Here is a 17,461-nt window from a genome sequence, read left to right on the forward strand (position 1 = left end):
GGCAGGGTGAAAGCACCCTCAAGCTCAAGTTACCAACCCCCACTCCCCTCCCTGCTAGATGCAGCCCCGAGGATGGACATGGAGAAAAGGGAGTAAAAAGGAGGGCGCAGAACAATCTTTACCAGCAATAATTACCCACTCGTCCCTCTCCACCTCCCCCCCCCCCACTCCCGGCATGCATACAGTTGTAGTCAATCACCTCCGCCAGGCATGGTTGGCCGAAGCAGTGTTTTGTTGCGCGGGGTTCGTCTCCTAGCCCTCATTGAAGTCTTTAACGCGTCAAACGCTGTGCAGTTGACGGAAATGGCGTTAACAAAAACACACACACACATTGTTTGTGCACTCCAAGCAGTGCACACACGACGTTCTTTACTCGTTCGATTATTATAGGGGCGAGGGTGGTGCTAAAACCACACACACACACACACACGCACACCTAAAAAATACAAAGAAAAAACCAAACAGCAACAGCGACGGCGGAAAAGAAGGTCACTGCGATCTTTTCCGCATTTCCGGTGGCGCTGGGTGGTCATTACTCGATGAAGAAGGTAAACCCACCACCCACCACCCACCGCACCACCCCTCTACACCTCGCCACTGGAACGCATTCGTTCGCCACCGTAACATTGTTCCCAATTTCCCGTCCAATTGATTCACCTCCCCCCGTGCCGTTTCCATTGCCGCTTGTGGGGCATCTCTTCTTTCGCTGGTGGGTTAGAGAGGAGGGGGTGGTGGTGTTGAGTTTGGAACAATTTGGTTTTATGCATTATTAGGTTTCGGCAAGATGCTCGCAATACGGGTGGCTTTGGATGTCGATGGCGATGTCTCTCTCTTCTCTCTTTCTTAGATGGCATTTGCATCGGTTGGGAAGGTGTACGAGGTTAGTAGGTCAAAAGTATAGGCCGGAGCTGTGAGTCAGGCGCTATGGTATTTGCTGATTGTTTTTTTTTTGTCGCTGTTGTTGTTGGTAAACGCGGGTAAAGACGCTGAAATGATGCATAGCTACGGTGACGTAGCATGAGAAAAGAAAACGCCTCCACCTACTCCTTAACCCAGGAGAGCATAGCTAACGTGGGAGGTCTTCGGAACAATTTTGAAACATTGTTTGATGCCTGACTTCAAAGTCTAAAACCGAGATAGAACAGGATTTAGAACCAATAGCGCATAAACCCGCTTAAATTATTTGGTAAACGCCAAACATCGTTTAGGGATCCTGTTCTCCAGAGCGATGACACTCATGATTAGCACATTGGTAGCATTACCCAAAAATATTTGACATAATGGTCATTGAAAACTGTCTTATACTTTGATGTACAAGATCAAGGTTTTCGCTTCTTAATCACCGCAACCAACATGGTCGGTATATAGTCATGTAGGCTTGGGCCGTTCGGTTCATTTTGATGAACGTGAGTTGCAATTCATTCGTTCATTTCTGTTGAAGAAAATATGGCGAACTGTTTCATTTTGCAAGAAGAACATAATTAGTGTATTACATCGTGAACATTATTATGCAGACCAGAATGATCTTTATTACGATTGGTAGGACGTTCTTTTCTCGAACGTCCGGGTGTTACGGTTCACGTTCATATTTGTATGGGGGAAATTAACGTCCCGGCGTACTAAGACTTTATTTCCACGGACAGGACGTTATTTTCATGATCAACTCAGTACATTTTGATTTATAAAGAATCGTTGAACGTTGATTAGATGAACGTAAGTCGTTCGTTCTTTAGGATGAATTGAATGAATCGTACAGTTCTGGTTCTTGGGACACACCTTTGTAGTATCTCAGATACATAGTACCTTTGTATCTCTTTTATGAGTATTCATCATATGGCTACCATCATAAAACCCCATCATATGGAACCCCATGCAAAAGAGGTTTTAACTGTGAGTGAAGAAGCATGGTTGCATGCTTCATATTTAAGTGATCCTAATAGGAGTTTCCTGTCTTAACTGATTTTTTAGACAACATTCTTCCGAAAATTAGGTCGACTTGCATTGAAGTACATCCAACTGAGCTTGCTTGTGATGTTTCTCGCCTGAAATAAGGTGTTGATTGTGTGATAAGAACGTCCATTAAGAAGTCTGAGTCGTCTCTATACAGTTTTTCTTTTTTATCGCCAGACAATTTATCAACTTTGAGCAGACGACACCGCCGTTGCATAAAACGCCACATCAAAGTGATTTAAATTGTTGTAAGAGCTCTTCTTCTTCCTTGATGGCACAGCCTTCGCACTGTGTGTGTGTGTATACTTTATACACATGCAGATCGCTATCAAAGCAAACGTTCTTCAACCCTCTCCACACCGATAGCACAGCACATCAACCCGCCTTGACAGGTGTTTATCAGCCGACACAGGGCGATGAAGCTGTTCCATTTCGTCATACGCTCTCTCCAAGGTTCAGTTGGATACCGAAAATCCATACCAGTGTTTGGCCTTGGCACGGCGCAGGCACGGAAAAAGCAAAACACACACAACAACGACAAAAAATCCACACCACAAAGGGGTTCCAAAAAAAAAAAAATTACATCATTTCTTCTACCCTTCTTACTTGCCTTATCTAATCTTGATGAGGCATCCACAAAACGTTGCTCTCCCAATTTGCCTGTAACTGTAACAGACAGGCACAGGGGCCTGATGTGTTGGAAATAATATTTCCCTCTAGCACACACACACACACACAGCTTACACTGCAGACAAAGTCCCGCGGTATCTCTCACTCCCATCATAAACAATCGGAAGCAATACGTTTGGTGCGGACGGTGATAGGGGCCTGTTAGTAGAGACCATCCATTTTTCATCACCATTTTCCACGGCACATCTTCGGACGGCACGGTCGGTTCCGCTTCAACTGCCCTGTGCCGCGGGGTGGTGGTGTGGGGATTCAATTCGCTCGATTCCCTCGATGATCGTTTTTTTTAGCCTCTCTATCTCACTCACTCTCTCTCTCTGTTACTGCACCTATTTTCCCTTTGCTTCTTCCCTGCTTACTAAACACTGGAGGCATTTGGCATTCGACTGACATCGGTGCTAGTGTTGGGAAAAATGAAGTTTTTGTCGGAACCGAATCCGGCTAGATCCGAAGATTTCTGGAACCGGTTCCGGATAGTAGATCAGTTCCGGAATCAGTTTCCGAACACGGTTCCGAAATCGGCTCCGGAATTGGTTCCGGAATCGAATCCGGAATCGGATCCGGAATCGGAATCGGATCGGGAATTGGTTCCAGAATTGGCAGATATCGGACACCAGAAGCGGAATTGACTCTGAAATCAAATCCGGCTCCGGAATCGAATCCGACTTCCGAATCAGCTCCGGAATCGAATCCGGATCCGGAGTCGAATCCGGCTTCGAAATAAGTTCCGGAATCGAATCCAGATCAGGAATCGATTCCAACATCGAAATCGGCTTTGGAATTGATTCCGAGCACGGACTCGGCGATCGGGTAGGTCCGATACCGAGCTCCCACCACTAATCTGTATCACCCATAAAAGGGGGACAGAGGAAATCCCGCGGGCGGGCATTGTAACGGGCATTTGCAAGTGGCGGCCCCAGTGGCGGGGGAACCCTTCCCGCATTGTTCCCGCGGGGAGTGTTTTTTTTTTACGGAGCAGTGTAGAGAAGAGCGAGCAGAGAGAAGCAAACGGGAGCAAAGGGGTGGGTGGCATAAGTAATTATGCACCCAACCCGTTGGGGTTGGGCGGGGGAATTCATCTTGTTCCCGCTTTTCCTGTGCCCGTGCTGCCGGTGTGTATTACGCCACACACACAAACACACACACACACACACACACACACACACACCCATGGGTGCACCTGTATTTAATTTTTTCTCATCTTCCTTCCCCCTTCCTACTCGCTCCGCAAGCAAAGGTCATGCACTCGCAGGCCAGGCCCTAGGGGCGAAGGTTTGCTACTGATGCACCGAGACAAACGTTTCCATCCTCCTACGGCAGAGCGTGCACAAGCGCTTTTGTAAAGTTTCGTAAACGCTACGTCACCACCGGGGTGCTGGAGTAATAACCTTTTCGCGGTTTGTGGTTCGCTCAGATCAGCCGAAGCGCTGCAGCTGGGGGATGGATAATTTCCAAGACCATCGGCATCCTTCAACTGTCGCATCGCCAGATTCAAACGCTTTCAAAACACAAACGTAGCAAACGATCTGTAAAGCAAACAAGCGCCAGAAAAGATATTGTTTGCGTTAAAACAAGAAAGCAAAACGTGGGAAAAGCGCAACTCAATTCTAGATACACGCAGGAGAACACGCACAATGCCGCTCTCCTTCCCAGGTTGTCGTGCAACAGCAGCGTGTGATGTCAGACCGTGTTCTTTCTTCATTTTCTTTGTCTCTCTTTGCCTCTCTGAAGCATTACACCACATCTAATAAGACGAAATTCTTGCACGGGTTGGATTTCGTGAGAAAAATGCGCGTTTTTTTTCCTATTGTTCAAATCCTCTCTCGCTCGCCGATTATGAGAATTTGTTGCAATTCCAGATTAGCTGTGCTCGCATTAAGCAATAGAAAACGGTTAGAAACGGTTATTGGCCGACTCGCGCCCGGAGCCCGCAGCCCACGATGTAACCACGGCCACGGCAGACTGTGTATAAAGCGTTCCTCAAAACTTCTGCTAAATTATGTTCTGGAAGCTTGTATATCTTGATCGCTTGCTTCCTATATCTTGCGAGATGGCGGCCGATTACAGGTATGAGCTTGATTAGCTTCCCACAGGCCGAGCCAGAACAGAGCAGATCATGTGCCCGATGGATGCCGGCGACTGGGAAAATCGGGGCCGAGGCAAACATCTTATATCTGCGGGATGATAACCCATCGGATCTTCTTAGCTCCGCATTTGTTCCTCGCGCGGAGCTATCGGTCGTGTTTGCGGCTAACCACATCACTCAAACACACACACGCGCGCGCGCACCACAGGGAGCGCGCGCCGTTGCAGTGGCACGGTGTTGATGGAGCGTTCTACAAAAAAAAAGAAGATAAATAAATAGAAAGAGCAGAGATACTAAAATTGAACAATGCACATCACACCATCTGCAGACTAACGGGACACAAACGTTTTCAACATTTTTTCCCGCTTCGCTCCGTTCTGGCTGTTGTTGTTGTTCTTCTCGTTCGGTCGGAAATCTACATGTGGATCACTTTCGTGCAACGGCACCATTAAAAGGCCTCCACGCTCACAGCCCTACGCTAGCCCATCATCGCTACAGCAGCGGCAGCAGCGCGGGCCTTCGTCGCCACCGGAGGCAAGAACGGGAGAGATTACTTTTATGGAGGATTAATTTTTCCCTTCCATCTGGTTACAGCGGCTACATAGCGTAGGGTTTGCCATTTAGGTTAGGGTAGGGAAAACGAAATCATGCAGAGTACCTCACAAACGCACATCTTGGATTTTGACACCTTCAAGTCAATATATAGAAACGGAATAATCCATCGATCCCAATGTCCAAGAGGCAGGAATGATATTTACATGTAAGAATATTAGTAGGCGATGCAAAAAATGTTTCAATGTTAAATTGTCACCCACGAATGTGACAGCTTGAACACGGCCAACCGAATCGAATGGTTTGTTGTAGTGTTGGGTAAATCTGATTCAGATTCATGAATCTGAATGAATCTTTGGAATGATTTTCGAGTGAGTCGTAATCTCGGTTGGAAAGATTGTTGAATCTCGAAAGATTCATAATTGTTCAAAGATCATAAATCTCGAATGATTCCTGAATCTTGAAAGATTCTCGAATCTCGAAAGATTCTTGAACCTCGAAAGATTCATGCATCCCAAAAAAAATGTTGCATCTCGAAAAATTAATGAATCTCTAGGGATTCATGATTCTTTGGGAATTTTTGAAAATCACACTTCTCTAAAGATTCATGAATCGCTGGAGATATACGAATTATAATTTATAATTTAATTAGCTAATAGATCCATGAATCTTAAGAGATACATAAGTCCTTGGAGATTCATGAGTATTTAGAGCTTCATGAATCTTTGAAGATTCGACTCGAGATTCTAATCACTAATCACTGAAGATTCATATGGACGAATCGCAACGAAAGATTCATAAAACCCAACACTACCCAATTCAGCGTGGCATCTTCTGAAGCGAGTTTCAAGTAATATGTCCAAATACCAATACAGCCAGGCGATACTATTAGGACCGCTGCATCGTGCCACGTCTAATCCATCTACATCTTTTCAATCTTCAAGGGAAAAACTGTCCCTGAGCCCTGAGAAAACGGCGTGTTTCTTCTAGCGATACTGAATGTGCGGTTGCCGCCGGCTGATGATTCGTTCGCTCAAACGTCCCCAAAGTGGCCCAAGTGCACAAAATGCTACAACCTAGTATGCAACACGTTTTAAAGGTGCTTCCGGTACGATCACCCCAGCAGCCTAGAGGCAACACGCTTAACATTCACACTTAGCCCCCGAGGGGCGGGCAGGCCATCTTGAATCTGAGCTGAGATCGATTCTCAGTTTGTTCGGCTGGAGGAAAAAAGCACTGCCATATTGTTTACTAGCCACTGGCTGCGTCGTAAGGAGTGCCGGGCAGTGGCTGGTTTGAAAATTGCATTCCCCTGCTCCCGGGGAACGAAGGACCGACCGACCGGCACACCTGCTCCCTTCACTTTGTCCAGGGGGTTTCCGTGTACATATATCTTTTTTGTTTTGTAAACAAAACAAACAGCCAAAATTCACACCAATTGTTTCGCGCGTGCGCGAGCGCGCCCAGCTACAGCGATCCGGTTACAATTGGTTTTTTTCTTTAACTGCGACGGCGATTTTCCGCATGGAGAAGGGCGAGCACACTGCTCCTCTCCACTGCTTTACCTAATTTATTTGCATCCCTTTCCGCCAAGCCCAGGGCCCGGGAAAGGGTTGCCAGGGTGGGAATGGATGTGTGAACCCCGCGTCGGTAACGCAAAAAGAAGGGGGTTTCATTCGCGCGTGGGTGGCTGTTTTGTTGCCACTGTTGTCCGCATTGTTTGCGGAAACTGTACGCGGGCGCGTCTCTGCCCGCCAAAGTCCCACTAGCGTACGCGATTCGCAACAAACAATGGGTTTGTTTTTCGAATGTGTGTGTGGGTGGTGTTTTAAAGTTCGTTTCTCCGCTCCACAAACGTATATTATGGGGAGAGGAAGGAAGCGAAAAAAAACAACAACAAAACCAGAGTACACCAAGGGCCCATATCCAGATGGTGCCACTCCGCCAGCCACTCCAGTCTTGCGCGAGTGGCGTTAGGGTTATTGCACCAGTTGCACCTGAAGCTCCACACTTATTTGGCCTTTTAAACATTGTTAAATGGTCTCGAGCGGTTGGTGGAAAGCAAACGCACCAAGCTATCGGAAGCAAAGGCGAAAGATAAGAATCTAAAGTACACCGCGCGATACACACGAACCGATACGTTTAACCACCTCCCCCCCACCCGGGTCGAGAAAATGAGTGAGAGAGAAATTTATCGACGCCACTTCGGTATTTCCACGCAAAAGCATCCCGCGTGCCGGGTACTAGTGATGTGCTCTTTGAAGCGCACCCAGGACTCCGATCCGACTCCGGCTATTGTAACTCCGATTCCGTCAAAATCCGAACCACAAGTTCTGCTCGGAGTCGGAGTCGTTTGGAATCAGAGTCGCCTGGAGTCATTCGGAGTTGGAGTCGTCCGGAGTTGCCCGAAGTCGTTCAGAATCTTCCGGAGTCCTCCGAAGTCGTTGGGAGTAGTCCGGAGTCGTTCGGTGCCGAACGAAGTCGTTCGGTGCCGGGAAGTCGTCCGAAGCCGAGCGGAGTCGTTTGGAGTCGTTTGAAATCATCCGGAGTTGTTCGGAGTCGTCCGAGTTTTTTTGTCCTTCACATTGTGTGTGCACTTCGTATTCGCCTTTGTGTTTCGAAGACTGACTCCGGACGTCTTCAACTCCAACCGATTCCGGACGACTCCGTACGATTCCGGACGATTTCGAACGACTCCGGATAACGCTAGGCGGACCAACCTTCCGGAATCGATTCCAAAATTATCCGAGTCGGATCGGAATCGGCTTCGGATTTTTGCCCATCACTACCGGGTCCACCGTTAGGGTGCGCGTATCGCGCTCTTCCCTTGTTCTGGTTCTTTTTGCACAGCTTGCGCGAGGTGCGTATCATGACACACTGCTGGCGGGCGACGAGATAAAAAAAAGCCATCTTGAGCCGGTCTGCTTCGGCACCACCACCTTCCCAGCATTCCACCAACAAGGCTGAGAGAGCGAACGAAGGAATAAAGGCATCGATAGTAATCGATTAGTAATAACAATCATTACCGCACCAACAACAGCACCGCTTGCAGTTGCCCTCAGGAGCGGAAGAAGCAAACCAAGCAAGGCCACCAATGGGGCGGGGGCGAGGTTGATGCTTCTTGAACCTGCCACGGACGGAGAGCAACGTCCCCGCATCGCGCAGCAGCAATTAGCTACTTTTTCTGAGATAATTGTCTCAACACACGCCTCGTTTCTGCGCACACTTCAGGCACGGTCGGGCGAACGAAGATACGACACGAAGCCAAACTGCAACTAGGAGGGCCGATAATCAGGGACCACTCACGATATGACACTGGGGTTCCCGAACCGGATCGCCCCGATCGTGCAGTGGAGTGCAGACGGGCATCATATTCATTAATATGTACGACTAGCACCAGGCGTTCTTGCACAGGTGTTGCCCGGCTACCCGCTGGATGCTCCGTCGTACTATTTGGTGACAATTTACAGCTGACACCTATCTATCAGCTCCTTTCGGGTGTTTTAAAAAGTGCCGAAACCACCTTCTTCTCGCTTGTTTACCTTCGACATAGGTGCGGCGAAGCAGTACGCTGGCCTAAAAAACATAAAAAATAAAAGGAAACATCCCCAAGACGGACATCCATTAGGAGCTGCTTTCGTCTGTAAAACGATCCGCAATCGAGGATGTGGGGAAATGTTGTGCATTTCGGCATGCAGCTCGTAATTGTTCCACTCACCTCGTAACTCCTCGCTGACAGTAAACAAACACGTAAAATCCATTGCAAACAACATTTTCATCACTAAATCTGCACTCTTTTCAACGCTAAAGCCCTCCTAAGAAGCCCAACACTTCTACAGCACACTTTTTCCCACCCAAAATAGTCCAACTGCAGCTGAGGAAAAGTACAATATGGCGTCGGCTCCTCTTTCGAAAACAACTGTCAGCTGTCAAACTTTGGATCAGCAGTACAGTGCGTAGCGAGAATCGGCGTCACGTTCGAACTGGGCGGCAGTCGCTTTTCCCGGCGGCCTTGTACCATTGTAAATACGACCTTCTTGTGATGTTTGCACTATTCTCGTGACTGGTTTTCTAGCAGGGAAAACAAATGCCGGCTTTGCAAATCAGGTGAGAAAGGTGCTTTTCGGCCGTAGTGAAATGGTTTGTTTACAGACGGCTACAGTGCGGTACCGAATTGCGCGCACATTTCGAAACACTAGCACAGGTGTTTCCCTGTTTTTTCACTGTTTGAGACAGTGGCGTCCCGCCATGCGCCGTTGTTCTAGTTGCGGCTGTGCTCGAGGTTCTAGGTGCCAATTTGGTGTTTTTTTTTGTCATATTGACCGGATTTGATGGTCGCCCGCATGAGAACTCGTTCCAGCATCATGGAAAGCATGAATCTTCTCTAACATTTACTCTCACACCATCAAACGTGCATGCGCATCCAAGTTCCAAGCCAAACCATTTCCATTCGTTTTGCTATAGCGCAGGTGTCAAATCGTTAGAGATAAGCCCACCTGTATGGTATACCCACTTCACATGAAAATTACTCTAAATCAAGGTGTTATAAATGACAAGGTGAAGTTGTTCAGAGCAAAATGACATTTCTCGACTTGACATTTCTCTTCCGGGGGCTCCGGTATAAAAATCGGGGAGGGCTGGTGCGGGGTAATGAAATTTCTATGCAGAGATTGACAGATGTCCCCCACAATGTCGCCCAGCAAAAGCTATAAAAATCAACCTTCTAAATACATTATCCTTGCTCTAAATGTGGTTTGGCTGAAAATATGACAATTCGAGTTAGGCGCACAGCATTAAGGCAAAGCATATCTTTGTTGACTTGGAGGATAGTTTCGATTGTGGTAAGCCTATAAGCAAAACATAGCATTACATAAATATACAAGCTTCGTGCCTATTCAGATATTCGTTCTTATTACCGACATACATTCCTTATACAAAATCTATTGTAACCATTATATTAAGTGCGTCTACTTATTTGAATTTTATCCCGTTCTTATCCGATAGAAAACATCAACCCAAAAACCTTCGATGGACCGGCTGCAAATCGAATAACCGGCTACCGTCCGGACACGAGCAATCTGGACAATCGACGTTCTAGAGTAATCTGTGGTGTAGTGACGGGACAAATTATAGTAAGTCAATTTTTGTTTTCCTCACATGCCACTGGACCCTTTATGGTAGACCGTTTGACAGATTACGTCACCGATTACGCAACCAGCAAAAATTGTGCAAGTCTACAGATTTCTTCAAGCAAATGGTGGCCCTTTTCTGTTGGTGACTGAACATCCAAATGGAAAAGCTGACCTTAAGGCCAGGCTTCCTGGTGTGCACGGATACGCGCAGATACGCGTCAAGCGCAATCCAAGCACGAAGCCACCGACTGCTAATCGGCCGAAATCCTGGAAACCATGTAGTGCTGGCGGACGCTGCAGCAGAACCTCTGCACTGCAAGATTTATCGTAAAGGCAAAACGGTAACGGTTTTGTTTGCTTTACTTTGCTGTGTAGCACATCGTATTAACAGGTCTTTATGTTTTCCCTCCACCAGATCATGATCCGCAACTATTCGAATGCCAATCCCATCCGTTTGAATGGTTTCAAAATGTACGGCGAAAAACCGCTCGCCGACTTTGACCTTATCCACGTGTCGGTATACCAGTTTACCTGGCATTACTTTGTTCCTCCCTTGCAAAGGGTACGGTGGATTCCAGCCGACGATGATGGCGATCTTCCGCTGGATCGCATTAAAGCATATTTGACGTGTGATGCGCATGGCATTGTTACGATTGCATATTTCAGCAGTGGCCAATTACCACCACCGTTCACGCTCGGCTATGAGGATTTGATGATGGACGAGGAGGCACTCGTTCGTCTGATGACTGCCAAAAACCTCCGGCTCGAGGAAGAGCAGGAGAAGGAGCGGTACAGCTTGCTAAAGTACGCAGGAGAGCCCAACCGCCGCTTGTTGGCCATTACTGGTCCCGCACACGAACGGAAACCCGAGGATGTCAAAGAAGCAGACTCGGTGCCGACCAATCGCGCGGAGTGCAAGCAGAAGTCGCTAGAAAAGGCGTCACTCGTCGAGAGCGTCGGGGAGTGCAACAAGGCGGAACCTGCTGAAGAAGCGGATGGCCTACAGGTGGACGAGGAAGACCAGGCCAGAGAAAGAGAGGCAATGTTTGACCACATTGATGTTCCCTGCGAATTCGGGGACGTTTCAGATGGTATTGAATTTTTAGAAGCTACCTACGAACTTGACGTCGACTACGCTGGCAGCGACGTGGAAATGGAAGCAGAAAAGAAGGAGGAGAAGGAGGATGACAGCCATGGTTTTAACTGGGAAGACTATGAGATGGTTTATTTAGAGCACGGTGGGAACCATTACGAGCCGCCGAAGCCCATCCAACCTAAGGAACTGTCCGAAGTCGATTATTCTGACGAGGAGCAACAGTGCGTCTTGCAGCAGGCATACGACGCACTACCTCCGCCACCGAGCGCACAGCAAGCGACAGATTACGTTCGCCTGCTGCTGTCAGCGTTAGATCAGGATTGCGCAAATCAGGAGAAGTTAGAGCAGGACGAGAAGCAGGGACCCGATATCGAGCAGGTCTATCTTTCAGAGACGGATACATGCACTCTTCCACCAATGCTCGACTGGGATCCACTCAAATAGTAAGAGGAATCCGCCATGTAGATTGTTGTTACTGATGGGACAGGCCACGACTAGCCAAGGAGTAAGATGTATCGCGTAATACGACAGTTAATTTATCATACAGCTTCATCCATGTTATCTTAGTATCTAGAACCATGTTCCCACTCTGTTTAGACTGTTTGTAAATTGTTACATCGTTAGAGATTTTCCTGTAATAAGCTCCGAAGAATTTAATCTCGTATTAAAACAGGCGCCCTGCTTAGCTTCATTGCACGTGATCTTGTTCTAATGTTGTTTTACGATATGACATTCTATATCTTATTAGAATTCAAGAGGGTGATCAAGGGCGTCAGCCAGCATGGCTGTGAAATGTGCACAACGTTGCTGCCAACTTATCCAAATCGCCGATATTGAACCCTTTCCGGTGTGGGCAAGTGGTGCCGTTGTGAGCTGAGCTAGTGGTTTTCGTTTAAGCTTTATCTTATCGCTGGAAGTTACTTGCACAGGCGATGACTACACCCACGACTATGACCTTTGGTGCGATTGTGGCAGACGCATCTAGCAAGTTCTAGCAAGATGCTGCTCTATTCGCTAGCCTTAGGATAATTTAAACACGCGCCGAGCAATCGAGCATGGTAAATGATGAGTGATTCACATCCGGTTCTGAGATTATTCAAATGATTGGAAAGAGCAGGGACAGTTGTTTGAGGTTCCCTCAATGTTTGTTATTAATTATTATTCAGTTTAACGATAAATTTACATGAATGATGAGAAATTACAACGGAGATGATCGGAGAAACCTTCTGGGTTCTGGGCATGTTTAGCACACTCCTCACCCAGCTCGTTCTCGCCCTTGTTCTGGCCTGTCATCTATTGGTCCAAAATTCGGCCGTATTGGGCCGTCCTTCCGTCCAAACACTAATATTAATTTACTGCTCCACATTCTTCTGCTCACCAGCTCCCTTCACGTCCTCTGCCTACACATCACATTCCAACCAGATCCTCCATGTCCACATTAGCAAAATTGCTGATTATAACCGCATGGCTGATTTCCTTCTGCAACTTAAGTGCCTGCACGCTCATCATCTTCTTCTGATTGCAAACCGTCCCGTCCGGCAGGTTTTGCGCCGGAGGCATACCAAAACCAACAAATCGTAGTTTAGCATTCTTATCAGTGTCGAGCGTCAAAAATGCTCTAAATATATTCTGCAGAGGACGATTATCGTCGCCGAATTGCACAAGACCCGACCATGCACCAAAGGAACTTTCGTAGTACCAAAGCAGTACAAACCCCGCCACCTGGATCGTATCCTTACTGCGGAGTTGAGTTTCATGGTATACCTTCAAACCGTTCACACGGATGGGATTGGGGTATGAAAAGTTGCGTATAATAGCCTGGAAGTATACAAAGGACAGGCTACACTCGGCACTCAACAAGCAGGACGAAATGAGCATTACCACATTATTCTTTAGGATAATCTCGCAGTGAATTATATCCGCATTCGGTACCTCCAGTACAACATGGTTGATGGGATTTTTACCAATTCCAATGCGATGACTTCTTACCATCATCAGGAGATTCCAGTGACCTTCTTCAGTAATGTAATAAAGGGTGCCATGCTTCATCCACTGTGCCATTTTCAAGCGGTTTACGGTTTACTGGAAAGGCACCGATCGGCAAATAGTGAAAAGCAAGCTCACAACACGGGTTCTACGAAATGCTTCACCATGAATTGCAAGAATTTCGTGAGCGTGTACTCCGTTGTAACTGCGGGCTTACAAAATGACATTTAAAAATGACCCAAGTAACATTTTGCATCGGCTTGCTCGGATAGCAATGGCAATGGACGACTTTGATTTTTTGTTTGGCTGGTGTTTAATAAATACAAAAAAGCGAATTGCAAGATGTGATTGTTTGACGATAGGCTCAGAAAATAATAAAAATGACTGCAAAATGGGACAAGTCACGGCATTCAGGCATTTTTGTAAGCCGTTCGCAACGTTTGTTGGGGCACTACCACGGTCTCATCGGGGCTGCGATTTTATCGGACGTGCTGTCAAGTGTTATTTCGATTTGTAATAATTTGAGATTGTTCCTACAAAACCTACACATAGTGTAAGGTGTTCTAATATGACAGGGTGAAGTTGTTCCGTGGGCTATAAAAATCCGGTATAAACATCCGGGAGGGCTGGAACGGGGTAATGAAATTTGCATGCAGGGATTGACAGATGTCTCTCAGATGAGTCGGAGCAAGGATAATATATTTAGAAGGTTGATTTTTATCGATTTTGCTGGGCGACATTGTGGGGGACATCTGTCAATCTCTGCATAGAAATTTCATTACCCCGCACCAGCCCTCCCCGATTTTTATACCGGAGCCCCCGGAAGAGAAATGTCAAGTCGAGAAATGTCATTTTGCTCTGAACAACTTAACCTTGTCATTTATAACACCTTGAGTCGGAGTCATATTTTACGCACTATGACGCTCCGCTCCGGATTACCCATCACTAGACGCGGCCACCTAGTTTGCGTAGCGCATAATGAGCCTGTGCTTATACATATCACTGTTAAACTTTTTGTTCAGGATCGCTCGAGAATACGATATCTCTATGCGATGTGGTCTGTCCAAAATGAAAGGAGAGAAAGGATTTTTTGTTTGCTCGGTCAGTATTATGAAACAAAATCTGTGCATTTTCGCTAGGAAAAATAGAAATCAGAGTTCTGGTCACTCTGATCCCGTGGCCCCGTGGCGTTAAACGACTCCTAAACGACGACTAAATGACTAAAAATCTCAGTCTAAAAGCAATCCTAAAAGACTTCGTATAGCAGACGGTAAACGATCAAGACGATTCCACGTTCGAATTGGATTCAACGGAAGAGGCACAATCAGAACAGATGCTAGGTGCGGTGAGCTCCTCCAAACTCCACGCAGCAGAGGATTCGAATAGGAATTCATGGTACAGCTTAAAACTATCGGTTACAATGTTTTTTTTTTCTTCTCCCGATTGGAATGTAGTCTTGTAGACGTTACTTTTCGTAAGTAGAATATTGTTTTAAAGGAGAATTTTATTTTATTTTAATAACATTTCAATAATTTTCATTCAAACATATTCAATAGTAGTAATTGCCTCGCCTCGCACTCACTGTAAAACGATGTAGAAGAATTACAGATATTGCGGGAATAAAACCTCCTTGAAAACAGTTGTTATTATGTCCAATCGTTTGAAGAATCTCAGAACCGGATGCGGATCACTCATCATTTGCCGTGCTTGATTGCTCGATGCGTGTATAAATCATTCTAAGGCTAGCGAATAGAGCGGCCAGCGTGTGTCAGCGTCGTAGAACTTGCTAGATGTATCTACCTCAATAGCGCCATAGGTCATAGTCGTGGGTGTAGTCATCGCCGGTGCAAGTAACTCCCAGCGATAAGATAAAGATAAAACAAACAACAGCAAAAAAAAAAAAACCCACTAGCTCGGATCGCCACGGCACCACTAACTCATACACCGGGCAAGGTCGATATCGGCGATTTGGATAACTTGGCAGCAAACGCTGCACACATGCCGCGGCTTAGAAGTTGCGAACATTGGTTAGACGAAACGTGCCTTCGTGCCGCTCGAATTCTTACTGGAAATAGAATGAGTGCCTTACAGCGCGCTGCCAGAGCGACGTGCAAAGAAAAATGCAATTAGAACTAGTGGAACACGTGGAGCTGGCGCTCGACCTGCGGCGACAACCTGTTGCCTCCCGTACAAGACAACCTCTGTGCCTGTAAATGGAGACGTCGTCGCCAACCATTTTAACGGCACACACGCATGCACGCACGTTCTCGGTATGGTAGCGACACGAGGTCGAGCGAGTCACCAAAAGCGCGCACCGAGCGGGCGAGCGCGCGGTTGTTGCGTTTTATTTAACTTCAGTTCGCTTATCTTGTTTTGTTGTTTTGGTGTACGTTCTCTCGCTTTCCTATCAACATACCAGCGGGGCTTAGGGTGCAGGTGTAGTGTGCACGCTGCTGCGTAGAGAAGTTTCTATTCGCCGCCTGCACAGAAACAAAAGCACCGAAAAAAAAGGAGCAAAGAAAATCAAAACAGCTTACCCGAATGTAGGGAAACGGGGCCGGTTCCTTTGACTGGTCCTTTTCGTCACTTTCCATTTCACCTGGGCGGGGGGTTTCGTTGAGCGGATTAGAGCCGTCTTTCTCGAGGGGTTGAATGGTGTGGTGAAGCTATCTGCGCAATTCGCTGCTTGATAGATGGTGACGGCGTTCGACGCAGGCTTGCCGAAGCTCCCGCCGTTGGTTCGTTTTCTTGTAACTTTTGGATTGATTGTAAAAGCACCTTATTGTTTTTTTTTCTGTTTTCCAAATTACAACTAAATTCACAAAATTTGCTCACACATTAACTAACACATGAGAGGTATACAGTATGCACGCAGCACTTATGCACAACCACATAGCCGTCGTCCCCTGGAGTAGGTTGATCGATGTGATTTGGTGTGCGGTGTGGCGCGATGAGTTGATGGCATCCGCTCCTCGACTATTCCTCCCACGGCACAAAAGCACAGCATACGGGCATCATAAAACATAACCCACACACACACACGTACAGAGATACAGAGACAGAAACACACAAAAGGCACGCTACAACACGCCCAGTTCAGCAGGCACGGGAAAGACACACCGGGACGGCAAAAGGGAATATCCAAAACCACCCGCACGTACACCACACTTTGCCCGCCACAACCACACACACACACACAAATAAAACACAAAACGCACCCGCACGTTCTCGAGGGGGCGGGGGGAAGCTTTATGCTTATGCTGGGGTTTTTTTTTTGTTTCCCTCTTCCTGCTCCTCCGCCTATGCTATTCTCGCGTCGGTTCTCTGGCCTTCTGGGCGAGGAGCTACGTATTGGCGACGATCGATGCGGTGTGCGACCGTCGCGAGCAAGCTTTACGTTGGCACTGAAGGGAGAGCGCGATGACGACGAACGCACCCCCCACACACACAGCAGCGCTCTCCGTGCGCTGGGAAGGGAGGGTGAGTTGCGCTTAGCACACGGAGAGCGCGATACGCAGCCCACCCTTCGCAACACGGCGGCGTGCGCGCGGCGGCGAAGCCAACAACACCGCTTGCGCGAGACGCTCTGTTTGCCGGTTCCTCCAGACTTTCTACCTTGCTGCTGAGCGCGCCGCGCCACGTTGCGGGGGAGCGATGGGAAGATGGACTCGCCTCGCCTTAGGCGCGTGTCCTCGGGAAAGTCGGAACTACTTAATCGCCCAAGGGTGTGTGAATCAAGCTTGTAAGACAACGCACCAACCAGGGGCGCGCATTGCATGTGCGGGGGTGATGCGGGATGATGCGAAGCATATCTTGCTGTGTTTTATTTTAAGCTTGTGTTGTTTTTTTTTTTGCTCAAACAAATGTGGCTCGCGAAGCGCTCAATCTCAAACTCCCACATCCACCCATCTCTCCACGACACAATGGAGTGTTGTAAAGACTACCCCCTTCGCTTGATGTTACACAGTCGGA

General features: G+C 47.4%; 2 protein-coding genes across 5 annotated transcripts in view; one reads left to right on the forward strand and one right to left on the reverse strand.

The window, feature by feature from the left end:
* Positions 1–16,848, reverse strand: part of LOC1272018 (rhophilin-2) — a 33,579-nt gene extending 16,731 nt beyond the window's left edge. The window contains exons 1-2 of one of the 4 annotated variants that reach the window (XM_061645188.1): positions 16,708–16,848; positions 16,027–16,243 (exon numbers count right to left, since the gene is read on the reverse strand). In XM_061645188.1, the coding sequence (XP_061501172.1) occupies positions 16,027–16,083 (57 nt within the window). In that variant the 5' untranslated portion in view covers positions 16,084–16,243; positions 16,708–16,848. Of the gene's footprint in view, positions 1–8,817; positions 8,852–8,993; positions 9,151–16,026; positions 16,246–16,707 lie in introns of those variants that run through there. The other 3 variants (XM_061645252.1, XM_061645181.1, XM_061645254.1) reach the window with 3 other exon arrangements.
* Positions 10,564–12,194, forward strand: LOC4576003 (uncharacterized). Its single transcript, XM_001237326.2, has 2 exons — positions 10,564–10,748; positions 10,823–12,194. The coding sequence occupies exons 1-2, from the start codon at positions 10,566–10,568 to the stop codon at positions 11,945–11,947; spliced, it is 1,308 nt and encodes a 435-aa protein (XP_001237327.2). The 5' UTR covers positions 10,564–10,565; the 3' UTR covers positions 11,948–12,194.
* Positions 16,849–17,461: the final 613 nt, after the last annotated feature.

Source organism: Anopheles gambiae, chromosome X, assembly GCF_943734735.2.
Source record: "Anopheles gambiae chromosome X, idAnoGambNW_F1_1, whole genome shotgun sequence".
In the NCBI taxonomy this organism is placed as follows: Eukaryota; Metazoa; Arthropoda; class Insecta; order Diptera; family Culicidae; genus Anopheles; species Anopheles gambiae.

Bases quoted from the DNA above. Each gene is read 5' to 3' on its own strand.
- LOC4576003 (XM_001237326.2), top strand. From the start codon at position 10,566: ATGGAAAAGCTGACCTTAAGGCCAGGCTTCCTGGTGTGCACGGATACG. The intron at 10,749-10,822 runs GTAACGGTTTTG...TCCCTCCACCAG, and splicing joins TTTATCGTAAAGGCAAAACG to ATCATGATCCGCAACTATTC.